This window comes from Mus caroli, unplaced genomic scaffold (genome assembly GCF_978045245.1).
Source record: "Mus caroli unplaced genomic scaffold, Mus_caroli_1 scaffold_2, whole genome shotgun sequence".
Classification (NCBI taxonomy): domain Eukaryota; kingdom Metazoa; phylum Chordata; class Mammalia; order Rodentia; family Muridae; genus Mus; species Mus caroli.
The window spans coordinates 697,720-723,951 of NW_028227257.1; the positions used below are offsets into that span (position 1 = coordinate 697,720).

At 51.3% G+C, this 26,232-nt stretch overlaps 3 protein-coding genes and 1 long non-coding RNA gene across 4 annotated transcripts; 2 read left to right on the forward strand and 2 right to left on the reverse strand.

Moving 5' to 3' along the window:
* Positions 1 to 228: 228 nt before the first annotated feature.
* Positions 229 to 8,041, reverse strand: LOC147005691 (uncharacterized). The gene is made up of 3 exons (XR_015045552.1): positions 7,979 to 8,041; positions 5,140 to 5,234; positions 229 to 519 (listed from the first exon to the last, which is right to left on the reverse strand). It is a non-coding gene; the product is annotated as an uncharacterized LOC147005691 (long non-coding RNA).
* Positions 616 to 3,034, reverse strand: Fndc11 (fibronectin type III domain containing 11). The gene is made up of 2 exons (XM_085831526.1): positions 2,918 to 3,034; positions 616 to 1,683 (listed from the first exon to the last, which is right to left on the reverse strand). The coding sequence occupies exon 2, from the start codon at positions 1,671 to 1,673 to the stop codon at positions 675 to 677; it is 999 nt and encodes a 332-aa protein (XP_085687652.1). The 5' UTR covers positions 1,674 to 1,683; positions 2,918 to 3,034; the 3' UTR covers positions 616 to 674.
* Positions 7,615 to 15,135, forward strand: Srms (src-related kinase lacking C-terminal regulatory tyrosine and N-terminal myristylation sites). The gene is made up of 8 exons (XM_085831519.1): positions 7,615 to 8,393; positions 11,141 to 11,262; positions 11,871 to 12,037; positions 12,708 to 12,849; positions 12,936 to 13,094; positions 13,659 to 13,840; positions 13,922 to 14,078; positions 14,333 to 15,135. The coding sequence occupies exons 1-8, from the start codon at positions 7,993 to 7,995 to the stop codon at positions 14,524 to 14,526; spliced, it is 1,524 nt and encodes a 507-aa protein (XP_085687645.1). The 5' UTR covers positions 7,615 to 7,992; the 3' UTR covers positions 14,527 to 15,135.
* Positions 15,136 to 18,246: 3,111 nt separating this feature from the next.
* On the forward strand, positions 18,247 to 24,985 carry Ptk6 (protein tyrosine kinase 6). Its single transcript, XM_021150327.3, has 8 exons — positions 18,247 to 18,476; positions 20,456 to 20,577; positions 20,946 to 21,109; positions 21,469 to 21,622; positions 22,106 to 22,267; positions 23,445 to 23,626; positions 24,117 to 24,270; positions 24,615 to 24,985. Exons 1-8 carry the CDS (start codon positions 18,247 to 18,249, stop codon positions 24,800 to 24,802), a joined length of 1,356 nt encoding a protein of 451 aa, XP_021005986.1. The 3' UTR covers positions 24,803 to 24,985.
* Positions 24,986 to 26,232: the final 1,247 nt, after the last annotated feature.

Below are 26,232 nucleotides of genomic sequence, written 5' to 3' on the forward strand. Positions count from 1 at the left end.
GACCTGAATGGAAGACCTTAATGTTGAGGTGTCCTGGACAGTAGTGAGGAATGTGGTTACCTGTGTGGGCTGAATACCATCAGCTAGCTACTGAGGTCAGTGCTGTAAGGGTGGTCACTTTTCAGAAGCTGGGCATCATCGAATGTCTTAGAGAGGTTCCCAGCCAGGCTTCCTCTCTGGGACACTCACACATGTGGGATGCCTATGGCACTTCATCTTACTTGGGGAGAGTGTAAGACCTTTATTTTAAAAGTAAGAAATCATGGTCCTGGGCATCCTTGTTCCAAGACAGCTGGGATGCTAGCACTAAAGCTATGACTGCCCTCAGTGGTGTCCAAACAGGCCCAAAGTATCATCTTCCTCAGAGAGCTCAACCTAGGAGGCAGGGAAAGAAATCTGGTTCTGGCTGTCCGGATGAGGGGTACATAAGGTGCTGAGGCTGAGGGGCTGAATTCCCTTGAAGCAGCCAGGTACCAGTGGCCAGCTCTCTCTTGTTCTAGAGTCCAGCCGGGGGCTCTCCTGGAAGAGACAGAAGGCAAAGGGGTTCTGGGACTTGTTGGGTGTAGGGCCATCAGGAAAACACATAGCTGCTACTTCCTTAAGGCCTAAGTAGGGTTGTGTCTTTAATTTGGTGTGTGTATACTCCTCTTTATTAGTGGATAAATATTAGAAAATCATCTCTCAGAAGGTGTGGTCAGGGGCAGGCTGGGCTTACCCAGCCTGGGGGCAGGCCCCTCAGGGGGTCCTGGCGTGGTCTGCAAGGTGAGGCTGTCCCGCCAGGGCTCATACACCAGGGTGTAGCTTTCTGCCCTCTTGATAGTGAACTTGTAGGTACGGTTGGGCAACAGGTTGTGGACATCAAAGGTGCAGGCAGCCACAGGGACTATGCCACACTGTGTACACTCCTGTTGTGTCCTGGGCTCCAACAGCTTGAAGCGCAGTTCATACTGCTCTGGTGCTGCCGGCTGGATGGTTACAAACCAGCGCAGGCTGACCCAGTCCTGATGCGCCACTGACTCCTTCCGGTCGAACATAACTGGCATCTTCGTGCTCAGCATAAGCCGGATGTGTGGGATTTTGGTGGCTCCAATGTCAGATACCAGGCGGTGCTTGACATGCAGGTGTCCTGGTACCATCATGGCCAGGAAGTTGTCCATGACAACTGACAGGTCTGCCAACTGCTGTTCCACAAGCCCCCAGCCTGCCAGGAAGGGCCGTGGGTCAGGGGCCTCAAGTAGGGCATCCAGTGCTGCCCGGCCGTGGTCCAGCTGCTCCAGCAGGTCCCCAAGCAGGAGGAGCTGGATCTTGGTCTGTGCTGTGCCCACCTTCTTCATGCGCTGGAACTTCCAGGGATCAATGAGCTGAAACATGGTGTTAGGTAGCACCAGCGGGTTCTGGTCACCCAGGGCCAGGTGCTTAGGGAGAATCTCAATGTAGTAGGAGCACTTCTTGAGCAGCTGCATGCGGGCATGGTGGCGCTTGAGCAACTGGGGGCTCAGGTCTGTGGTCAGGAACTCACGCAGCACGTTGCGGCGCTCCATGTACGTCCTCCAAGCCTCTGGCTCCAGCAGCTGCTGGTCCTCTGCCTCCTCCACCTCCTCTAAGTCCAGGAAGGAATGTGGACTATCCAGCTTCATTTTGTCCAGGGCCAGGCCTGTCACCTGGAAGTTCATTGTCTGGGAGCTGAGGGTAAGAACTAGGCATCAGCTGTGACCATCAGATTGGCTCTGCCCCTCATCAGCCTCTGCCCCATAATGGCCTTTGCTCTCCTCTGGGACACAGCTTTCTGATCAGAGGCCCCTGGAGGGACAGAATAGTGGGCTGGGTACTGGGCAAAAGCAGATGATAAACGGGAAACTTCCATCAAGGGGCCAATAGTATTTTGTGGCGATGAGCTAACGGGGCTTATCAGACAGAGTGGGCTATAGGGACCAGAGTAGCCTGGGGAGAAGCTCTGGAATGTTGATTAGTTTTGAGACAGATCATAAGTCTCGGGTTCCTCACCTAACACAGGTCTGTGCCCAAGCTTAGGGTGATTCTCCATGCTTCCCAGTACTCTCCAGAGACCTGGTACACTGCAGGGGTGCAATGCTCAGGGACCAGGCTAACCAAAGACAAGACTCTACATCATCCTCACATAAAGGGGGGGGGGGCTGTGTGGCTAAGAACAGGGTAGATCCTATCCTACCATCTCACAGATGGTGGGGGGAGTCTAACGCTAAAGCTTGTTAGGTTGGTCTTCCTTCATGGTCACTTTTGATTTTGACAGAACATCTCAGTCTGTTGTTCAGGCTGCCCTCCAACTCCTGTGCTCAAGCAGTCTTGGGACTCCAGGGGTGTATGCTCTTGTACCCAGTTTATCCCAAAGCTGGAACTGTTGACTCCAGAGTCAGCCCTCCTCTCCTTGTCCCCATACATTTCCCCCAAATCTGGTTGTCTATGGAGAGGCTGGTGTGCCACAAAGCCCAGCAGCCAGAGCTCCCTGGAGAAGGTACAAACCTCCTGCTAGCTAGTCCCTGGCACTGGGCCAGTGGCTTCACTTGGAAATCTCAGTTTGTGGAAACTGGGCTTGGATGAGTGAGAAACAGAGCTAAGAGACTGGATGACTACCTCAAAACCACACAGGTAAGATTGATCATGTCCCAAAGACTAATTCAAAGTGATTTGTGTGAATGGGTGTGTGTGTGGGGGGGGGGGGGGTAGAACAGGCATCTGAGACAGCAGAGAATGGTTTCTGGCTGAATGCTAGTTGAGATCAGGGCCCCAAGACCCTGAGCCAAAAGTTCATGGCCACTAGAAAGCTCAATGGAAGTCTCCATAACTACTTCCCCATCTAAGCTATTCTATCACCCCTCCCCCTCCATGGAGACTACCCACCGGGAGCTTCTGGGCACACCTCCTAAACTCCTCTACCTACCACTCCTCTTCCGGATCACCTCCGTGAGCCCCAGCCCCCCTCTGCAAGTGCCTGGCGGCCCGCTTCCTGTGCGGAGCCCAGCCAGAGCCGCAGGGTGCACTGCCAGATCCGCGCTCCCCCTGCCTCAGGCCTACTTGTTGCCATGGGAACCACTGGCCCTTGTGACGCTGTGCACATCCGGCCCAGGTGTAAGGAGCACTTGATTTGAAGACTAAGTTTTGATATACGGCAGCAGCGATTTATGTCCAGGGCCTCACGGACTCGAAACAAACTCAACCTCAGCCCGCGCCACGGGCTAGTGGAATTGTTCCGCGGCATCGTGCTTCGCCAGCAGTCCAGGAGCCTGCGGTGGCTGGGTCCGCAGCTTGGCTTGCAATGGGATTCTATGCAACGCAGGAAACTGGTGTCTTTGAGTGGGACAGAGCTGGCTGCTGGGACTCAAGAAGCCAGCAGATGCCAGTGGAGTGCAGGGAAGGGCCACCTGTTTGACATTCCAAGCCAAGCAGCCGCCTGTGGGTCTCAAAGAGGACGAGAAAGGAAGTGATATAGCAGCAGATGGCTAGGATCTCCTTAGCAAGCAGTCACCAAGGTGAAGGGGTCTGGTTTTCCCAGGCCTCCAGAAACTCATGACCTGTCCCCTCTAGTCTGGATAAACGGAGTCTCCATAGCTCTAGGAATCCTAAAAGAAATCCCCAAGTTGCATTCTCATACTCCAAACTGGGCTTTGGACCCCTAGATTTAATACCCAGGTCCTTCCTCTTTATGAGCTAGCTTGGGGTTACTCCTAGTAAGGGTCTCAGGGTCTCAGCCACCTGAAAGCTGCTGACTCTTTACCACTCGGTCAGTCCTTCCAGATTGGGTTTGTCTGGACTGAGTTACCTGGTTGTAACTCAAGTTTGCTACCAACTTAAGTTATAGCCAGAGCTCCCATCCCTCCTGATGGGATCTGACAGTGCTGGGGGATAGTTTTCCATCTGTCAACCTATATTGGCTACAGACCTCAGAGGCCCTGGAGGGGGAGGGGGAGGAGGGAGAAGCGATGGGTGCTGGCTCTGTGCTCATCTAGGCTAGTTAGTCATGGTTGCCAGTTTGAGGGAGAAAGGGATGCCATCTGAAGGTCCAGGAGGGAAACTGGCCCCTGGGGAGTAGAAGAGAATAAAAAGCAGCAGGAAGAATACCAGCCCCCAGCTCTTCCTCAGGAAGGAGGTGGGTGAGGCTCACTATCCTGTTCTTAGGGGTTGGGCTTGCTCTGGGTCTGTGAAAGCTGCTCTGCTCCACTTGATCTCTATCTCCTTCCCCCCCCCCGCCCCCCGTCCTAGTTTTAAATTTTTTAAATTTTTTAGATTGATTTTATGTATTTGAGCATTTTACCTGCATGCCTGGTTCCCACAGAAGGCTGGTACCCACAGAGGTAGGAAGAGGACATGGATCCCCTGGAACTGGAGTTAGGGATGGTTTCTTTCTCTTTCTTTTTTTCTTTCTTTCTTTCTTTCTTTTTCTTTCTTTCAAGATTGATTCATTTATTTTATGTGAGTACATGGTTGCTCTCTTCAGACACACAGGATTACATTTCATTACAGATGGTTGTGAGCCACCATGGTTGCTGGGAATTGAACTTGGGTCCTCTGGAAGAGCAGCCTGAGCTGTTAACTGCTGAGCCATCTCTCCAGACCACAGGTGGTTTTTAAACCACCGTGTTGATGGTGGCAACTGAGCCCAGGTGGTCTGTGATAGCAGCAAGTGCTCATGAACTCTGAGCCATCTCTCCAGCCCTTCTATTTTTTAATTAAAAGTTTCATTTTGAGTTGTGCAGATTCATATGCAGGCCTTGTTATGTTTTGTTTTGTTTTGTGTTTGTTACAGGGTGTCACTATGTAGCCTTCACTAGCCTGAAACTCTGTAGTCCAGGCTGGTCTCAAATTCAGAGATCTACCTGCCTTGGTCTCCCAAACACTGGGATCAAGGGCACATACCACCATGCTTGGCTTACGGCAGTTGTAAGGAATGAACGATGGTCCTATTATCCAGCGTATCCTTCATCCGTTTTCCCAGATGTCAATTCTTGAAACATTGAAGTACAAGATCATACTAAGACACAGGGACAGTCTGTGGCCACAGACGCACCTTCTGAAACCTATCTCCCAGTGCAGTTAGTGACTGTTTATTGCTGTGATAAAATAACATGACCAAGGGAACTTTTCTAAAAGTCTATTGGGACTTACAGTTTCAGAGGATGAGTCCATGATCTGATCGTTATAGTGGGGAGTTTGGCAGCAGGCCTGGCGCTGGAGCAGTAGCTGAGAGCTTATATTTTTATCTGCAAGTAGGAAGCAGAAAAACTGAGAATGGTATGGGCTTTTGAAACCTGAAAGTCTTCCCCCATGTGACATACCTCCTCCAACAAGGTAAACATAATTCTTTGCAAACGATCCAACCAACTAGGGGCCCATATCAAATATGTGGGCCTATGGGGGGCATTCTCTTCTGAACCACCACTTTCTACTCCCTGGCCACCATAGGCTTGTGGCCATATCATAATGCAAAATGCATTTAGTCCAGCTTCAGAAGTCCTCAGGGTCTTTTATCAGTTTAAAAGTCAGTCTCGGGGCTGGAGAGATGGCTCAGTGGTTAAGAGCACTGGCTGCTCTTCCAGAGGTCCTGAGTTCAATTTCCAGCATTGTGGCTCACAACCATCTGTAATGGGATCCTATGCCCTCTTCTGGTGTGTCTGAAGACAGCTACAGTGTACTCATATATATAAAATAAATAAATCTTTAAAACGTCAGTCTCAAGAGACTTAAGGCAGTCTTTTCATTGTAACCTCCTGCAAAATCAAAACCAAAAGGCAAATTACATACTTGCAACATACAGTGACACAGAATATACGTTTCTGTCTGTTATGGTCCCTGAAAAGTGGGTGGAATTCTTCTGAGACCTGAATCCTACAGATTCTCTTCCTGCTCTGATCTTGGCAAGGGACTGAACTCTTTCCTTATCTGTAGGAGGAGGAAGCCAACTCCTCTACTTCAAGGTTTCTTTGGTGGTGATTCTCAGGGTCCTATCTTCCAGCCTTTCCTCCAGATGATAAAAGGTCTGGGGACCAGGACTGGAGAGTGTCATTGGCTAGAGCAGAGTCCTCTGCTCTTGACTAGCAGCCTCTCTTTGTGCTCCAGCTGCACATAGAATGTGGTGGATCCCTGAGATGTGGACCTTGTGCTTTAGGAGCAAGAGATTTGCACTCAGTGCCCTGGATCTGACCTCACCATGGTCAATGCAGAGGCAATCTCCCTGTGGCTTCATGACCTGAAGATAGGAAGCTTAATTTTTTTTAAAAAATTATTAGTTAATTAGTCAGGCGTGGTGGCACACGCCTTTAACCCCAGCACTTGGGAGGCAGAGGCAGGTGGATTTCTGAGTTCAAGGCCAGCCTGGTCTACAGAGTGAGTTCCAGGCCAGCCAGGGCTACACAGAGAAACCCGGTCTCGAAAAACCTATATATTGGTTTGGGATGTTAATTAATATATAACTGCTGCTCCCACTCTGGTCCCTCCCTCACCGAGTCCCTCCCCCATCCCCCTGCTCCTCCTCCTCTGAGGAGATGGGACCTCCTCCCCTCCACCAGGTATCCCTCAATCCTAGCATATTGAGACTCTGCCATGTCAGGTATATCATCTCCCACTGAGGCCAGACAGGGCAGCCATGAAGACTGATCTGCCTGTCTGCTACATATATGCCAGGGGTCCTTCTTCCAGCCCATGTATATTCTGTGGTTGGTGGCTCAGATGCTGAGAGCTTCCAGGGGTCCAGGTTTGTTGACTCTGTTTGTCTTCCTGTGGGACTCTGGGACTTTAATCCTTCCCCCTGTCTAATGTTTGGCTGTAGATAGCTGAAGAAGTTTAATTTCTCACCAGGGAACTACACTGTTAACAATGAGGACTTGGGGATAAAAATCTCCATTTATACCTGTCAAGGGAAGTAGAGACAAATCCTCCACAAGGCTGGTGGGTGTGAGATTCGGGGTTCCTTCCATTACTTCTCTAATTTTGTATTTATAATTACCTTTTCTGCACAACCAACTTCCAACACGTCTGTGACATGGACCTTGTACCTTAGGACTCCTGTCCCTTCCTGGCTGCTCAAGCCAGGGTCTGGAATTCAGCCATTTGGGATGCTGGGAGGACGAAGCCAGTGAGTTCTAGGTATCTCTGGTATACCAGAACTTACAAACCGCCCCAGATGCTTCTCTGAAGCATCTGTAGATGGAGAAGGAACAGGAATCATATCTGTTTGATATGTTTGAAGTTTACTGTGCTCTGAGCGTTTGCTCCAGAGGCCTCCGCTGAGTTGGTCAGGCTGCACATAGCTACTTGCATCTGGCCCTGAAAGCTTGGTGGGTGATGGTGTTGTCTTATGTTAAAGAGCCACCATTTAAAAAGTCAGTGTTTCACAGAAATATGACCTCTGGCGATGAACTGCTCCCTTTGTTGAGCCCTCTCCCAGGGCGGCTGCTAGTTGCATGTGCCCAGCTAGCCCGGCAAAGCAGGTCCCTGCAACCTGTGTCTGTTAGTGGGGATGAAAAGGGTAGCTTGTTCCAGAAGGCCCTCCCCCCTACACCGCCCTTCCCGCAGACTCCGCCCAACTCTCTCTCATCCTAGTAGCCTACTAGGACACGAATCTCAAGCCCAGCGGCTTTTAACCCCAGCAGAGATCCAGCTCACCAGACCGCACAGCTGTAGAAGAGTATGTAGAATAGGAGGAGCAGCCTGTGTGGTCCTGGGACGGAGGTCACTGTCCGCCCCATGCATTGATACACCATCTGGGAAACTGACTGTTGTATGCCTGATTAAGGAGCACTCTGTAGTGACCTCCGGGGTTAGGGTTAGGGTCCGTGTCACCTGTCGCTTCCCATTCTGTGCCAAGTAGGGACGTGGGCAGGAAGCCCGGGGTAAGCCTGGCTGTCCCACCAGCCTTTCCGGTTTCTCTCTTGCACCCTGGGATTCTGGTGCATGGTTGTAGTGCTCAGCCTCCTCAGCGGCAGCACGGAGGTCCCAGAGTACTGACCCGAGGTCGGCTCCATGCGCCTTCGTCCGCAAACAGGCCCCCTAGGCATGGAGCCCTTCCTCCGGAAGCGGCTCACTTTCTTGTCCTTTTTCTGGGATAAGATATGGCCAGCGGATGAAACGGAGGAAGACATCCCCAGGATCCAGGGACAGGACGACAACCCAGTGCCGGAGCAACCCGCTGCCGTTGAACCTTGTAGCTTCCCAGCCCCACGCGCCCGACTCTTCCGCGCGCTCTACGACTTCACTGCTCGATGTGCAGAGGAACTGAGCGTCAGCCGTGGGGACAGACTCTATGCCCTCAAGGAGGAGGGGGACTACATCTTTGCCCAAAGGCTCTCTGGGCCGCCCAGCACCGGACTAGTTCCAGTCACCTACCTTGCCAAGGCTACCCCAGAGCCTCCCTCAGACCAACCGTAAGTACCTGGGCTTGGGAGGTAAGGGCTGCCAAGCCCAATGAGTAAATCGGAGTTTTGAGAGTAGGCAGTACCTGCTTACAGGCAGCGAGGGCTTATTGAGTGCCTGCTGGTACCGGGCTGAGCAGACAGGTGTGCCCGGGCAGTACAATAGGAAGAGTTGCACAGGACCTGCTCACACCCAGGAGTGAGCAAGTCCTGGGAACCAGTTGTTGGCTCTAGCCAACAACTACTCCCCATAGTCACTGCAGGACCCTGCCTCCATAAGGAGGTTGCAGTGAGTGGTTTACCTTGCTTCCAGACCAGGAGTTGAGGACTGAGATGCCCTGCCAGGTGATACAGCCTTGCATTGTTTGGGAAGCTGGGGTGGGGTGGGGTGGGGGCACACACCTGAGCCTCCAGGTGGCTCTGGGTCCCCAGTACTTGTAGATGCTGCAAGCCAGACCAGAGCCAAGTATTCACATGCGCCTCTTTACCTATTTATATTCACCCAAACACCTCAAATGGTTCTAAGTGTAAGGCAGATATAGCCCTGATTTGTGCTGAGTGGGTATGGAGAAGAGCTTACTCTTTGCCCCCCAAGGCTGGGCAGTCACTGCCAGTGAGTGGCATACCAGGAGGGTCACTCAGAAGGGTTCATGCTGGGCAAAAATAAGCTGAAAGCTGAAGAGCTTGTCTACCAAACTGTCCCTGGCCTACACCCACTGGTCCTGGCCTGAGTCCTCAGGTCCTACCTGGCATTGCTCAAATTCATCTCTAGCTTCCTGAGGATCCCTCAGCAGTTACAACCTCCCAGGAGGTTTAGTGTGGCCGGTGAAGTAGAGTCACAGGAAAGAGATCCAGACACAAGCCCTGTGCCTGTTTGCTGGCCCCCAGCAGTGAGTAGGACTAAGCCAAGAAGCTGTTTTAATGGAGGGGTCTCTCATTTAAGTTATGGGAGACAGAACATAAGAACAGTCCTGTTCACGGAACAGGCAGTATGGAAGGCAGGGCTGGGCTCCTGGAAGTAGGGTTGCTAATGGAGAGCTAATGACTGCCTGACCTAGAGATCAAAGAGTTGACCACACTTATGGTATCATTAGTCCCAGACACCTGGCCCCATCATCTAGGGAGAGACCCCTGAGGCACATCCTCCACTGTTCAGGCTGTCACAGGAGTCCAGCTGTATCCTATAGTGGCTTGCACCTTGTCATAGCTTCAAGGAAAGGCTGGGGCTATGCTGGAGAAACTCCCACTTCTGGTTCACCCCCACTCTCCACCCCCACACAGTTTGACTCTGCTGAGAAGGGATCTCACCTCTAGGGACTCTTGACCTGCCAGATTTTCTCAGTTCCCTGCCCACCAATTGTGTAGGATCCAGCTTCTCAAAAAAAAAAAAAAAAAAAAGGAGGGTCTCTAGCTCTCAGTAGAGAGATAAGAAGCTTCAAGGGACTAGACCTACAGCTTGTGAAGTGAGTTTGTGGCCTTCCTAAGCATGCTGCCTAGCCCAGACATCTGTTTCCGCAACAGTCCCTCACATCCATTCAGCTGGCCAGTGTTAACTCCCATTTCTCAGGCCTCAGCCTCCACCCCCTTACTTGCTCATCTTTCTGCCTCAGCTGTGTTCATCCCTCCAGCCCTAGCCTAGGCCCATACTCTGGCCATTCGGGTTCCTCAGCTGTACATCTGAGGGGTGGGGGTGGGGGTGGGGGTGGGGGTGGGGGTGGGGGTGGGGGACTGGCCTGTCTGTTCTTTGTGAGTTAACCTGAATCACGCCGAGTATCTTTCACTACCTTGCCTCCATCCAAAGGGACTGAGGGACTAAGCTCACACATCTTTTCGTGCATTGCTGTGGTTCCCAACCCACTGGTTCCTGAAATCTCTCAGAAGTGGAAAAGCTTGGATGTGAAGTTGAGCCAGCTATGGAACCTTGTCTGGGCCTTGGAGAGCAGAGATGCATTCAATAGGGTGGGTCTGGGACTGACTTTATCTTTCTGAGGTTGTTTCTGCCTCCTGAGAATGAGGAGGCCAGGCATGATGGTATATGCTTTTAATCCCAGCACTTGGAGGCTGAAGCAGGTGGATCTCTGAGTTTGAGGCTAGCCTTGTCTACGTAGTGGCCAGCCAAGACTACATACTGAGATCCTGTCTGAAAGAAAGAAAGAAAGAAAGAAAGAGAAAGAAAGGAAGGAAGAAGAAAAAGAAAAAAAAAATAAGTGAATGGAGCCATACCTGAGGTACCAGATGTGACTTAGTACTCAGGGGCTGGCCCACCTAGGCACGGCCCTTCAAAGGGCACAAGGTACACTGCCACCCCCCAGCTTCTACTATCTGCCTCTGCTAACATTCTGACCACCCTGGCTTAGTCTCCCTCTTCTGGGGCTCCCAGCTCCCAAGTAGCCAACCTTTAGATGAGCCATGCCCAGCCAGGCAACACCTAGGGTCTCTGGCCATACTAGAGTTCTATGGGTACTTCTAGGGCAGCATATTGGACCCCCACAGTGATTAGGCAGTTTCAAGTTTGGGGTTTTGGTCTTTGGTGAGGCCTGGTAGTTATGTTAGAGTAATAGATCCAATGGCCTAGGTGAGTGGACAGTCATACCTGTATGAAGGAGCTTCCAGTCACCTGATAGTGGTGGCCTGGGACCTCAGCTTCAGGCACTGGGCATATTTCCTCCCTGAGAGACAGCAGAGAAGTTGATGCTTCACACCTTGCCAGGGTCACATGGCTGGGCCTGAAAAATGACTATTGTGTCCTGGATTTGCAGTTGGTACTTCAGTGGGATCAGCAGGACTCAGGCCCAGCAGTTGCTCTTGTCTCCTGCCAACGCACCAGGGGCCTTCCTCATCCGGCCCAGCGAAAGCAGCATTGGGGGCTATTCTCTATCAGGTACTTGAACAACTCCTCAAGACTTCATTTACTGGAGGGGGGGCATCTTGCTCATCTGTCCCAGGCCTTGGGGCAGTTGATTCCCACATTAGCAGCCTTTCATATAGACATGCTAGTTATTAAGTACCCTCCCTTCCTCCCTTCCTTCCTTCCTTCTCTCCCTCTTTCCCTCCTTCCCTTCCCCCTTTTTTCCTTCACTCTTCCCTTCCTCTCTTCCTCCTTCTTTCCCTCCCTCCCTGCTTCCCTCCTTTCCTTTTTCCTCCCTATCCTATCCTCCTCTCTTCTTCCTTCCTCCCCTCCATTTCTCCCTCCCTTCCCCCTTCCTTCCTTCCTTCCTTGCTTCCCTTTTCTTTCTTTCTTTCCCCACTTCCTCCATTTTCTACCTAGTAGAGTTAGCATTCCATTCAACACTAACCTATTTAACACTCCTTGTCCCCAGGGCCCCCTGACTGTCCTGGGGCCTGTAGCTTGACCGTGCCCCCTCTTGCATAGACTATTGTCCACCTCAGCGACCCCATGGTCAATCTGAGAGAAGCCACTTGATATGCTGGGGTGTGGGTGTCTGAAGCAGGTGTAGCCAAGGCACTAGTTTCCATCTCTGTCTCCAGTCAGGGCCCAGGCCAAAGTCTGCCACTACCGCATCTGCATGGCACCCAATGGCAGCCTCTACCTGCAGGAGGGCCGACTCTTCCCCAGCCTGGATGCACTGCTAGCTTACTACAAGACCAACTGGAAGCTGATCCAGAACCCTCTGCTGCAGCCCTGCATACCCCAGGTGGACCTGAGACTTGCCCCATACCTGGGGACCACTGGGAACCCTGTTTCAGGGTGTCTTGGCAAGCCTCTGGCCTAGGCTTGACCGGGAATAGCCAGTGTCCAGTGATTTCTCTATTCCGATGGAGTTGGCCCCCTTTGGCGGTTTTATCTACTCAGAGGCTGTTGGAAAACTGGGGACCTTCAAGGGGTATAGTGTGCACTCAATCTGCAGGACATCAGGAGGAGTCATGGCCAGTGTGGGGAAGGCACCCACAGCTGCTCCAAGCCCTGAGGGCAGAAGCTGAGAGTAGAGATATTATTTCCCCCAGTATCTGGTATTACTGGGTCCAGGACAGCGATCTGGTTTCTCTGGTTCTGTAATGACAGCCTAGCCAGGGTTGTAATGAGTGTTTGCAAACGGATGTCCGGCTCTGGTGAAGGGGCCGCTTAAGTTCCCAAAGCAATTAGCTTCCTACTCTGAGCTTGGCCTCCTAGAGGTCTGCACTGATCTCCCCTTTGTCCTAGCCTGGGCCTGGAGTAGGGGTGCACTGGGGAGGGAGGGACAGAGGCCTGATGCTGGGGCTTTTCCTGAGACTCACAGGGAGGCTAGGTTCAAATATTAGCTCTATCTTCCTGCCCACTCTGCTAGGGGGAGTCTAAAGCAGCACACTGAATGTCCCTTCCCACAGATACCCTTGGCTCAGGACGAGTGGGAACGGCCACGTTCAGAATTTGTCCTTCGGAGAAAGCTGGGTGAAGGTTTCTTCGGGGAGGTGTGGGAAGGCCTGTGGCTGGGCTCTATCCCTGTGGCAGTGAAGGTTATCAAATCAGGTGAGGCTCTGTAGCATTGCCCTCTGACCCTGGAGCCTGGGGCAATGGTGGCCATGCACAGTCCTGGAACAACATCCTTTTCACAGCTGACATGAAGCTGGCAGACCTCACCAAGGAGATTGAGGCACTGAAGAGCTTGAGGCATGAGAGGCTGATCCGGCTGCACGCTATATGTTCCCTGGGTGAACCTGTGTACATCGTTACTGAACTCATGGGCAAGGGCAACTTGCAGGTCTACCTGGGCAGTGAGTAACCTCTACTCGGGCAGTAAATACTCTCCCTACCCCTACCCTGTAGCAGCCACATCTGCCAACCCTTCCGATAGCATCCATGCCTTGGGTCCACAAAGAAGAATCCTTAGGCCTTTGTGAGAGACACATGTGGCCTAGGTTGCAGATACCTGGTCCTAATGACCTAATGAGGCCAAGGATCTGGTCCAGGCCTAGATTTGGCTAAAGGCTATGTAGTCAAATCCTGTTAGTTCTGAAGCTAGGACTGCCATACAGTGGTAGAGGTTCCCTTTGGGTCACTGACCTCTGATGTGTTGCCAGGTTGGGTAGTATCTCCCTTGGGGTTACAGGCAGGTAGCAAGAAGCAGGTTGTGCTTGAGGCCTTGTGGTGACTTCCCTTTCTATGTTATTCATTGTTGACTGGGCCTTAGTAGGTGTTGTCCTTCCTCCCTCAGAGATGGGGGATCAGAGGCACAGAGGAAGCATGTGTATGCATGTGTACTTGCCTGACCAGCCATTATCCTGTGTCCTTATGAGGACTGCCACCTATCCCTGACCCCTGAGCCCCTCTCTCTGCAGGCTCTGAGGGAAAGGCCCTGAGCCTACCCCATCTACTGGGATTTGCCTGCCAGGTAGCTGAGGGCATGAGCTACCTGGAGGAGCGGCGTGTCGTCCACCGGGACTTGGCTGCCAGGAACGTGCTGGTGGGTGATGACCTCACCTGCAAGGTAGCTGATTTTGGCCTGGCCAGACTGCTCAAGGTCAGTGAGGCTCTGGGCTCCTAACCCCTGCATAGAGGGAAATACTACTCTGAGCTCCCAACCATTATACCTCATCCGCAGGATGATGTCTACTCCCCAAGCAGTGGCTCCAAGATCCCTGTCAAGTGGACGGCACCTGAGGCTGCTAATTACCGTGTCTTTTCCCAAAAGTCAGATGTCTGGTCCTTTGGCATCCTGCTGTATGAGGTCTTCACTTATGGCCAGTGTCCCTATGAAGGTAAGCCATCTGAGAAGAGATAGACAAGATCATGACTCATCAGGGAAAGTTTAGTCTGAGGGAGGTAGCCTGGAATCCAGTCTGAGGGAGGAGATGTACCCTGGGAGTCACTGACCCCCAAAGGTACCAGCATAGGGGCTGGAGTACCAGCACAGACCGGTCATGCAGAGGCTGGGGGTGGGGTAGTCTCTTTGGTGGCACCTATGCCGAATCAAGGCAGCCGCTGACTGGTCCTCTTGCTGGCCCCTTATCAGGAATGACCAACCATGAGACGCTACAGCAGATTAGTCGTGGATACCGACTGCCACGCCCAGCTGTCTGCCCAGCAGAGGTCTATGTGCTCATGGTAGAATGCTGGAAGGGCAGCCCTGAGGAGCGTCCCACCTTTGCCATACTGAGGGAGAAGCTGAATGCCATAAACAGACGCCTCCATCTGGGCCTCACGTGACCAGGTCTCCAGACCCTCGGTAGCAGCTAGGGCTGCCGCTTCCTGAAGGGTGTCTCCCAAGGAAACATTTGTCACCAGTGCCCATGGGAAATACTGCACAACTGAGAATGATAGGAGCCTCTGGGCTCCAACACTGCAGCTCCTTCACTGACACAGGCTGGCGCCTACATGTGCACACCAGAGAGACTCATGTACCTACATGTGCACACCGGATGGATGTGTTCAGACTGGTCCTGGTCATGAGCACTTTCACAGATATGAAGGCTGATGCCCTCCTCCTGGCACAGTCTCCAAAGTGTTGATAAAGCATAGACGAGGAGCCGCAAGGACGTGCTTTGACAGACGAGAGCAAGCAGTTTCCTCCTTGCCCTCACCTCAGCTCCCTCCTAGAATCAAGGATGAAAAAGCTCACTTTCCCCAGGTCTTGTTGTGGATTGGGTTAAGTAGCCGATACTAGGGCTGGCTGTGGACCATTAAATGCTATGTACTTTTAGGGGACAGCAGCATCACCTGCCCCTACCCAGTGCCCACAGGTACTAGTAAACCTTAGGAACACAAAGTCAGCTTCAATAAACATGTTCCGGTGGTTTCACATTCCGGTTCCCAGAATGCAATGCTGGAGTCTCTGGAACATGGTGGAGAGAGAGAGAGAGAGAGAGAGAGAGAGAGAGAGAGAGAGAGAGAGAGAGAGAGAGAGAAAAGACACTGAGGCATTCATGGTGAACACTGCTAGATCTAAGTGAGCAGTCCTTTCCCCCTCCCTGGCCTGGAATGGAAACCAGAAGGCTCTTCAACTTCAGGAAGGGCAGACTGGCTGTTTGGTAGTCAGCACACCCAGGCCCTTTCTAGATGCAGAGGAATGTTGTTTTGAGAATATCTCTTTGGGTAATAGGCAGTGGTTAGGAGGCAGACTTTTCTGGTTGGTGGGATTAGGCAGACATAGGGTATCTAGTCAGCCAAAGGGAAGGTGTTGACAACCAGATCCTCTCTGGGGCAAAGCCCCCATGGACCACTTTTTGAGGGTAACACCTTGAGGAGTTGGGTCCCGGATCTCTCAACACTTCAGGGTACTTAGGGGCATCAATCTTAGGGGACAGGGGGACAGGGGCTTTGCTCAGGGACCCAAGTCCATTTCCCTTTCCTACCAGTTGTACCCAGAAGGTTGTGGGACAGAGAGACTGGCAGTTCCTACAGGGGATCGAATTTGGGGCCAGCTTTGCACTCACCAAGGCCAATTTGCTCATGATTACTGGCCACATTTGTACATTAGTTAAGAAGGATCTGGAAACTGAACCTCATGTGTAAAGTGACCCCTTAGCTAGAACAAAGATTTTGGGCGTTAGGCAGTTATGGGCTTTCTCATGGGGAGGCAGGTTTGGAGCAGGATGGTCCTAGGAGCTATGGAGGCCAGGCTGACAGAGTGTGCTGACATTGGTCTTTATAGGTAGAAGAGTCAGTAGAACTGGGCTGAGGCATGGCCCTGCCTGTGCCTTAGCCTGCAGATCTGATTCAGGGAGGTTGAAGGGGAAGAATTTGCCACTGTAGTTGGCTGCTTGTGGGGTCCCTGCTCTGCCAGCACACAGAGTAGAAGTGTGGTCCCAAGGGCTTGCATGGCATAAGATGATAGTATTCTGATGTTAGGGGCTACCATGAGTCATGAGGGCTCTAGGGACAGGATGGCACAGCCTGGAGAGAAGGATGGTGCCGGGATTGTAGTCAAGCCATGGAAGCTGGTTTGACTGGATCCTGGCACATTCCTGGGTATCTAGTAAGCCAAAGATGAGCAGGTTTGGCACTCCCGGGACAGGCCAGGGACTTTTGGGCTACCTGATATATCATCAATAGAGCTGCCCACGGGTCTCATTTAGGGACATGTGGCTGAACAGGACATAGCTTGAGCCTAGAGGCTCGAGACTTGAGGACCCTGGAGGGAACCGGGAAGGCAACTGTAGAGGCTGACCTCTACCATTAGCAATCCTTATCCTTCTCCTCTTCCCATATCCATTGCCCTTCCCCACACCTCCCTGGGAGCTAAGCTAGGCTGGGTAGGTGTGAAGCTACTGAGTAATGCATGTTGCTGTTCTTAATCCCAGTAAATAGGAAGCAGGTGAGTAGTGCTTTGTCTCTTCCATGAGAGAAAATGCGAGGCCTGGCACAGTTCTCCGTGGTAGAACATTTGTTCAGCATGTGGGCCAGGATTTGATCTTCAGCATGAAGTAGCAGCAGCAGCAGCAGCAGCAGCAGCAGCACCACCACCACCACCACCACCACCATCACCACGGCACTCCTTTGCCTAAAAAAAAGAAAAAAGAAAAAATTCAAACAAATACATAGTTTAATTCAGTGTTATTTCCCAGGTCACTCACCCTTACAGACTTTTCAGATTCTTTTCCCACCCATCTTTGTATCTGTCCTCCAGGGTGTGTAGGAGCCCCCCCCCCCATAGAGGAACACAACAGGATCAGCCAGAATGAGAAGGGTGGTCAGGGCCACTCTGGAGACAGGGAATCTTCAGAGTTTCCAAGGTTCAATGGGAAGAGGAGGGACAGACTGGAGCAGACATAGGTAGGGCCACTAGGGGTTGGGGTAGCATGGGAGGTGAACTAAAAGAAACCCTGGCGTCCACGGAGAGGAGGGAAACCTGGAAGAGGGTGGTGGGGCTGCAGAGGTGGTGTGGGCCCTTCCTAGCCATTACTCACCTTTTGTGGCTGCCCCCTTTGTGTCCTTATCTGGAAGACAGGACAATACTTGCTTCTTGATCTGAGGTCTGTGGACTATAGACACGTCTCATAGATACCAGGAAACACTCTAGCACAGCCCACAGCCCACACGAATGTTCATGCCTTCATATCCCTTGGCTCCTCCTTGGTTCTCCAGCTGTCATATTGGAGTCTAGCATGCTGTCCTGGATGGCTTCTCCAGGATAGACGGGAATCTGAGTATCCTAGCTCAAGGAACATGAGTCATGGCAGGAGCTCAGGCTGGAGTATGTCCTTTTAGTTCACAGGTCTCACAAAACCCTCGCTCCCCACAAACCCTCCTAGTTTCTTCCTTGTCTCCAACTCAGGCCCTGCCTGACTTCCTTGGTGTCTAGATTTAGTCCCGTCAGAGTCTAGAGGGTGGACACCTGCTCAGGGAGGCGGCTGTCATGAATGTCAACTCTTTCACAACTCTCAGTATTGGTTAACATGCGTTCACGGAGGAGGCTTTCTCCTTTAGCGGTAGGGAGCAGCCGGTGTAAGGGAGTTTGTTTTTGTTTGCATATAGAAAAGGCATTGCTTTGCTCTCTACTCTGTTCTAGCAACCTGCCCAGCATCCTTGAAATCTCCCTCCTCTGCTCCCCTCCCCATCCTTTAGTTCCAAGACTCACACCTCAAGAGGATAAGGCTTCAGCTGATACCTGTGTTGTGCTCGCTGACTCATGGGGTATTCCATGTAACTGTGGCTAGGTCTTGTCAAGGGGTTGTTTAGCTGGCTGGCTTTCACTGAGTGTGAGCACACAGCATGGCTTTATCCTGTGGACAAAAGAAGATACAGGGCTTAGAAGAGCCTTCGGGTGGGGCTGGGATAGTCCATCTCTAATCAGTGCTGGGTGTGGCTGCTCTCCTGCCCATCATAAGGAAGTAGGTGTGACTGGCTTTCTGGGAAAAGTCCCTCCTACCCCTACCAGTACTAAGTGTCCACGAGCAGGCCACAGCTGACTTTGCCACTAAGCTTGCCATGGTGTCTTGGGACAAGGCTCACCTGGGTCCTAAGTACGTGGGCCTCTGGGACTTCAAGGCACGGACAGATGAGGAGCTGAGCTTTCAGGCAGGAGACCTCCTCCATGTTACCAAGAAGGAGGAACTGTGGTGGTGGGCCATCCTGCTGGATGCAGAAGGCAAGGCCTTGGCTGAGGGCTACGTGCCTCACAACTACCTGGCTGAGAAGGAAACTGTGGAGTCTGAACCGTGAGTGGTCCTGGGGAGTTGGCACAGCGGGAGGGCTGAGGGTGGGTGGGCACTGGGCTGGACTGGGAAGCCAGAGGGTGTAAGGTTCTAGCTTGAAATTCAATTGGTCATACTCTGATCTTTTAACATCCTGGTACACAGGGTTGCTGATGAGGCTATGCCCCTGAGTGACACTCAGGGATGGGGCCTCTACTTTGGACCCACCCATGACCACTTCCCAGCCATAAGTACTGTTCTGCTAGGCCCCAGATGGGTCCAGAATGCCCAGTGTAGATTTTTAAGATGCTGGCTGTGAGGGACGAGGTCTATGTGGGAATTCAAGAGCTGTTTGGGGTGTGAAGTTTGTACACTTTCCAAACAGCCAAAACCAGATGTGCGACTTAGTTAACTAGGGAGAGAGAAGGTTGCTGGGACACACCTATCTGTATCACCTGGCAGGGGGTATGTGGTGCAAGCACCGTGCTAAGTGTTTACATGTTCTCTGAAGCACCCTAGTCCACTGTTCTTGGCCTCCCACATACCTGAGCCCTTGGAGGCTTTGAGGAACTTCAGTAGTGACTGATGTGGGCATGTTCACAGCTACCCAAGGAGCCAAGCTGTGTAGGTTGCTCTGAGTTAAGATTAGGAAGGGTCCAGCAGCAGTGGTTTCTTACTGTTTTACTCCCAAGACCCCTAACACCTCATCTCACAATGAGCACCTATTGTGCTCATTGGAAGATTGTGAGCACACAAACAAAAAACAAACGTAGTAAATGGTACTTAGGACAGTTCCAGAGACAGGGTCCCATGTCAGGAGTGAGGTAGGCATGGGTGGTGTGCATAGAAGAATGAGGAGAGCCAGGTAAAGGCAGGTGTATCACTAAATTCCAGGGCAGCCTGGGAGAGAGAGAGACAGAGACAGAAAGACACAGAGAGAGACAGAGATACAGAGATAGAGAGGCAGAGGCAGAGGCAGAGAGAGGCAAGAGGGGCAGAGGGACAGAGACAGAAACTGAAACCATGTGGCCAACATAGCAAGAGCAAAGGCCCCGAGGTCCTGAGAATCTAGTACAGGTGACCATGTCAGAGGAGGAGCAAAGCCGAGGAGGCAACGTGGTCAGAGTGGGACAGATTCTGTAGCTTTGCAGGACCAGAGGAGGTGGGCTTCAAGGGCTTGAGCTGGAGATGACCCATGGAGTTCCAAGAACTTCCACCTGTAGTTCAGTTCAGGCATGTCCATCCCTTGCAGTGCTAGCCAGTATGTATAAATGCTTTTGAATGTATGAGAGAGTATGTGCTGTATGCCATCGTGTCTGTGCATATACCTAAGGGTGTGCTTATCAGTATGTATGCAAGCTTGGGTAAGTATGCAAATGAGTGAGTGCATGGGTAGGTACACACACAAGTGTGCATTATGAGGACATGTGTCAGTGCATTGTGAGTGCACATTTGTGTATGGAACATATGATCACCCGTGCATTTGTATCTCAGTGCATGTCTGTGTACACAAGTGCACATGTGCAAATTGCTATGTGGTTATACATCCATGTATATGAAAGTATAAGCCTAGAAGCAGTACCGGGGAGCTGCTGTTGAGACTTTTCTCCTACTTCTGGGCCAAGGCTGATATCTACAGCTTAGGGCCTACAACGTGTTAAGAGACATTCACAACATAGAATTGCAGGGGATCCCCATTTGGTCATCATCCAGAGCAGAATGGTAGGCAGTGTTTACCTGTCCCGCTTCTGAGCCTCTAGGACCTTTCCTGGTGCCCAGAAGCAGCCATTTAGGACTTTCAGGATCCAGGATGGGCAGAAAGGCCTCTGCACATTAGGAACAGCACAAGAAGCAGCTTAGTTGGAGTTAGGAGTGTGAGACAGGAGCCAAGGGGGTATCTAGGACTCCAGGTAGGTGGGGCAAGGGTTAGGTAGTTGAGAGACAAGATGGATGTGGATCCGGGGTAGGGATCAGCTAGACTGAACAGAGCCTTTCTCTTGCAGGTGGTTCTTTGGTTGCATCTCCCGCTCAGAGGCCATGCACAGGCTGCAGGCTGAGGACAACTCGAAGGGTGCCTTCCTGATCAGAGTCAGCCAGAAGCCAGGAGCAGACTATGTCCTCTCTGGTACTGCTTCTCAGACCTCCCCTTGCCTATGTTAGCTCTGAGGCCTTTCCTCTGGTTGTGGAGTCTTGGATATCTTCCTCTTCCACTGGAAGCCCTCAGCCTTTGAGCCAGAAAACCAGGCACTCCTCTTCAGGTTGGGTGGTTTTCCTTTGCTTTCTGGCATGGCCTATGTGTCATGGAAGCCAAGATTCTACACGGGTTCCACTGTGCTTGTGGCCTAATACCCTAGGAGTACCGGAAACAGAGTAGCCATGGCTTATAACAGGAGTGCCAAGCATTGTCCAGACTGGGAACAGAGGGAGGCAAAGTGGGGGACATATAGGACAGAATGCCTGCTTATGTCTCCTTCTGCCGGCCACCCACCCCAGTCCGGGATGCTCAGGCTGTGCGACATTACAGGATCTGGAAGAACAACGTGGGTCAGCTGCACCTGAATGAGGCGGTATCCTTCTCCAGTCTGTCTGAGCTTGTGGACTACCATAAGACCCAGAGCCTGTCTCATGGCCTACAGCTGTCCATGCCCTGCTGGAAGGTAGGCCACTGGCTCCTCTGTGACATAGTTGCCCAGGGTCCTACTGGTAGAGTACAATATGGGGAGGAGGGGATGGGGCACAGGACAGGGCATTCTCCTTGGCTATTGCTCTTATTACACTGACTCACCAGAGCTCAGATGTGTTCCTGCTGAGGACCAGTCCCTAACATTGATGGATGAAGACAGCAGCAATTTTATGAGGATATCCAGATACTACTATGCTGGATCTGTCTCTAAATTTAAAAAAATAGATAATAAATAATAAATAGAGCTCCTCATGAGGGGTTGGAGCAAGCCCTTCCTGAAGACAAGCTGGGCGACCCAGCCCCCATTCCTACCACCGCTTTCTGCCTCTCCAGCACAAAACTGAGCCCTTGCCCCACTGGGATGACTGGGAGAGGCCGAGGGAGGAGTTCACACTCTGTAAGAAGCTGGGGGCCGGCTACTTTGGAGAGGTCTTTGAAGCGCTCTGGAAAGGCCAGGTCCGTGTGGCTGTGAAGGTGATCTCTAGAGGTGAGCAGGCCCAGGACTAACTCAACATGGTCACATGCTGCTTCCCCACTAGTCCTTCTAGTAGGCACTTCCAGTCTCCCCCCACTGAGGGTATACCAACACACTTGCTGGGCACCCACAGCATCATGGTGGGAGTAACTTCTTTCAATTGTACCTGATTTTGTTTTGTTTTTGTTTTTAAACAAGTCACTGGAAATGTGAGTTTCTTCTCAAATCCCAACGTCACCCTCAGGTTTATACCTGAAACCTCAAGAATCAGATCAGCCAGGACTTTGAAAACATCCAGCTGGGAAATGTTGACTTTGGCAATTGTGACCAAGTTGGGCACAGGAGGGCAAATGGACATTTAGTGTGGTAGCTTGGAGGCCAGCCTTTGTCTTCCTAGGTTGACCACATTGCCTGACTTGCTTCAGGAGGTCTGGGCCAGGATCCTGTTTGGGGCACAGGTTGAGGGCTGTACTCATTGAGGTTGATGTCTCTCAGACAATCTCCTGCACCAGCACACCTTCCAGGCTGAGATTCAGGCCATGAAGAAGCTGCGGCACAAGCACATCCTGTCACTGTACGCTGTGGCGACTGCAGGGGACCCGGTCTACATCATCACGGAGCTCATGCCCAAGGGGAACCTGCTGCAGCTACTGCGGGGTAAGTGAAAAGCTCCAGTCTCCTTTCTGGGTGAAAGTGCTGGAGGCAGCATTTGGAGGCACAGACAGGCTGCTCTCTGAGCTTGAGGCCAGCCTGGTCTACAGAGCAAGCTCCAGGACAGCCAGGGCTACACAGAGAAACCCTATCTCGAACCTTTCTCCTTTCCCTCCCCAAGCCCCCCAAAACCAAAGATATAAAACAATCAAGGAAAGACATGCACATGTACACATGTATACATGTGCACACACCCTTAATAATCAGTACATGCATTACATCACACATGCTACATTGCCTCATACATACAAATCGTTAAAAAAAAAAAAACAATGGTGGGGGAGATGGCTCAGTGGGTGAAGTGCTTGCTAGGCAGGCATGAGGACTTGAGTCTGAATCCCCAGAACTAGTTAATGTAAAGACAAGCACAGGAGCGGGCTTCTGTTACCCCCTAGGCTTCTACAGTGAGATGGGAGGCAATGGGAGAATTCTTGTTTTATCTGGCTCAGCAGCAAACCAGAAAACCATCCTGAAATGTCACTGGTGAAGACTAACACCCGATGTTGTCCTCTGACTTCCACATACGTACACACACACATCATACACACATAACAAAGGAGACAAGTAAATGGTTTTATTAAGTGCAAAAAAATCTACCAATTGCTGATCATAAAATTTGAAAAAGTACAGAAAAGAACTCTCTCTCACAATTTCTATCCTCACAGTTAGCTGAGGTTACTTTACTATAGGCTTGTGTAGCCTGCTAGTGACTTGCCTTAGCCCACCAGCTTCTTTCTAAATTCTAAATTCTCTCTTTTTCTTTATGTTTCTCATAAAGAGCTTGATCTCATAAGCAGTTTCTGCAAGAAGAAGTCTCCAGAGATGAAACTCATGCCCCTTGTAGGTGTAGCACTTGCTGGCTACGCATTATCTAGAGTGTTCAATGGCTACATACCAAGAATATCTTGCAGCAATGCTCTTGACCTTAGATTGCTTTATGATTCCCAGAAGGGTGTCAGACAAAGAATATGCTCTTTGTCTCTAGGTACATAACTGCAGAAGGTCTAGGCCTTCCCACTTTGCAATTAAGCCAAGCCAGCTGCTCTTTGCTGTAGCCTTCGAAGCCACAGTAAATGAGGACTGGTCTCTGGCCAGCTGACTCTGGCCTTTGATCACCTTACAGACTCTGATGACAAAGCCCTGCCTATTTTGGAGCTGGTGGACTTTGCATCACAGGTTGCTGAGGGCATGTGCTACCTGGAATCTCAGAATTACATCCACCGTGACCTGGCTGCGAGGAACGTTCTTGTTACAGAGAACAATCTCTGCAAAGTGGGGGACTTTGGGCTGGCCAGGCTTGTCAAGGTAGGTCCCTTGGAGGTAGGAGACAGAAGCAGGAGGTAGGGCTTTATCTCCCAAGCCTTGAGCTGAACCTAGCCATAAGCAAGATGGGTTCTTGATAGGGTGGCATTAATGGGCAAGCAAGATGGCTTTATCTATACAGTCACAGCCTTGTTCATGCCCTACTGATCTAGCTTTGAGAACCTAGCCAGACATAGCCATGTACCTAGAGATTTTCCTGTATTCATGCATTGTAACTCTGCTCTTGTCTTTCCCTGACCCAGAATCCTAGTGAATTGGCATGTTTACTGGGCCTAGCCATGATTCTGGCAGCACTGGTGGTAGCTACCCATAGTAGCAGTGGGGTGGAGTCAGTGGGTCAGACAGCAATAGGCAATGTGGTTGTCCCTGCTCACCAGGACCCTGGAGTCCATGCTTGTCAGTGCTACACAAGAAGGGTACAAGTGGCAGCTCTCTCTAGTGTCAGGTCCTACCATAAGACATCTTACCACAGGAGGACATCTACCTTTCCCATGAGCACAATGTCCCCTACAAATGGACAGCACCTGAGGCACTTTCCCGAGGACATTACTCCATCAAGTCTGATGTCTGGTCTTTTGGAGTTCTTCTTCATGAAATTTTCAGCAGGGGGCAGATGCCCTACCCAGGTATTGCCCCAAGAATGTCTCCAAGGGTGGACAAATAGTGAGCTGGAATCAGGGCAGGTCTTGAATGGGTGACAGAGATGACAGGAGGTGTTTCCCAGGGCCTCAACCAGACCCCACCCCTGTTTCATTCCTTGAGCATCTGGGAGCATGCTTCTGGGATCATTTCCCGGAGACACCATCCACAGGGAACGGAACATCCACGGACAGTGTGCTACAACATGTCCAGGGCATGATGGTGGTCATTCTAGCAGGTGTCAGCATCCAGGGAGGAGCCAAAGGAAGTTGGGTGTGGCTTCCAGGGATCAGTCTCCTAGCTCTCATTTCTCTTCTCCCATGGGCCACAGGCATGTCCAATCATGAAACCTTCCTGAGGGTGGATGCTGGCTACCGCATGCCCTGCCCTCCGGAGTGCCCACCCAACATACACAAGCTGATGCTCAGCTGCTGGAGCAGAGACCCCAAGCAGAGACCTTGCTTCAAAGACCTGTGTGAGAAACTCACAGGTATCACCAGGTATGAGAACCTGGTCTGAGCTCCTTGGACGTGGCCAGGACCCACAGAAGAGGGCCTCGTGATTATCCTGGACTTCTATTGAAGGCATGCACCATCCTTCAGTTTACTGAGATGAAGGGATAGGAAACATACCAAACATACCTCAAATACTGCATTTTGTCAAGGAAAGAGTAAAGAGGCAGCCATGTTCCTTTCCCTTTTTTTTTTTTTTTTGGTTTTTCGAGACAGGGTTTCTCTGTATAGCCCTGGCTGTCCTGGAACTCACTTTGTAGACCAGGCTGGCCTCAAACTCAGAAATCCACCTGCCTCTGCCTCCCAAGTGCTGGGATTAAAGGCGTGTGCAACCACAGTCCGGCTTCCTTTCCTGTTTATCCTCCTCCAGGAGGCAATACACAAAATCCAGAAAGTCACTCTCTGGCTTCTTCCTCCCTTCTCCTGTGAAGACTTCATGTGACAGAGAGCCAAGAAGAGTCTAGGCAACACGCCTTGTGGAGTTTTTTTCATACCACTTTTGGAGCTTGACTGTCCACAAACACATACCCTACCCTTTAGCACCTTAATTCTGCAGGATCTTATGCTACATACAACCCAGAACAAGTTTACATGATTTTCTCTTTATAACCTTGGCTTTGTTGGAGGAGCCTCACCTAGAAAGTTCAAGACAGAGATAAATGGATATGAAATTTCTGCTCTGTGGTTTCCGGTGCCCAGTGGGGAGTGAGAGCTTGAGCTACCCAATCACCTGGGGTCCGCAGAAGCAGAGGGAAGACGATGGAGTCAGTAAGAGCCAGGAGATTTTCTTGTTTGCTTTTTCCAAGACAGGGTTTCTCTATGTAGCTCTGGCTGTCCAGGAACTCATTCTGTAGACCAGGATGGCATTGAATTCACAGAGATCCACCTGCTTCTGCTTCCTAAGTGCTGGGATTAAAGGCATGTGCTACTATTGCCTGGCAGAGCCAGGATTTTTAACCATGTGGGCAGAGGCAGCTCTTCTGCATCTCTGCCTGAGGCTCTGCACTTGTTTCTAAAGTCAAACTTGGTCTGAGCTTGTGAGTCTGGTGTTTACTTTCAGAGCTCCGTGTCCTTTCCCTTCAGAGATGCTTTTGCCCTGGGCTCCTGAGGCAGGATATCCTTATGCCTGGTGCCATCCTCTGATTCCCATTTGGACCCGAGTTTTCCAAGATGGCTCTGGTCCAAGGCTGCTCTCCCCGATGTGTCTTCTTCAGTGCTTTTGAACCCATACTTGACCCATAAAGGCTAGACAGACTATCTGTTCTCCATTTCATCTCCTTATGTACTTGGAGATTAGAACCCCAGTTCTGAGGGGGAGTATCCCAAAAGCACCTACCCGAGGCTACCTGACTGGAAGTGGACATAATTCTCTGATGACATGTCTACCAGCCACGTCCAGATTGCCCTCTCACAAGAGGTGAAGATGCCGCAACCTTC

What these genes read in the sequence shown, in the direction of transcription:
- Fndc11 (XM_085831526.1), bottom strand. Translation starts at nt 1,673, where the DNA reads ATGAACTTCCAGGTGACAGGCCTGGCCCTGGACAAAATGAAGCTGGAT.
- Srms (XM_085831519.1), top strand. Translation starts at nt 7,993, where the DNA reads ATGCGCCTTCGTCCGCAAACAGGCCCCCTAGGCATGGAGCCCTTCCTC. An exon ending in GCCTGGCCAGACTGCTCAAG is followed by an intron (nt 13,841 to 13,921) that starts GTCAGTGAGGCT and finishes CCTCATCCGCAG; the next exon opens with GATGATGTCTACTCCCCAAG. An exon ending in TGGCCAGTGTCCCTATGAAG is followed by an intron (nt 14,079 to 14,332) that starts GTAAGCCATCTG and finishes GCCCCTTATCAG; the next exon opens with GAATGACCAACCATGAGACG.
- Ptk6 (XM_021150327.3), top strand. Translation starts at nt 18,247, where the DNA reads ATGGTGTCTTGGGACAAGGCTCACCTGGGTCCTAAGTACGTGGGCCTC. An exon ending in TGTCCATGCCCTGCTGGAAG is followed by an intron (nt 21,110 to 21,468) that starts GTAGGCCACTGG and finishes CTGCCTCTCCAG; the next exon opens with CACAAAACTGAGCCCTTGCC. An exon ending in GGCTGGCCAGGCTTGTCAAG is followed by an intron (nt 23,627 to 24,116) that starts GTAGGTCCCTTG and finishes ATCTTACCACAG; the next exon opens with GAGGACATCTACCTTTCCCA.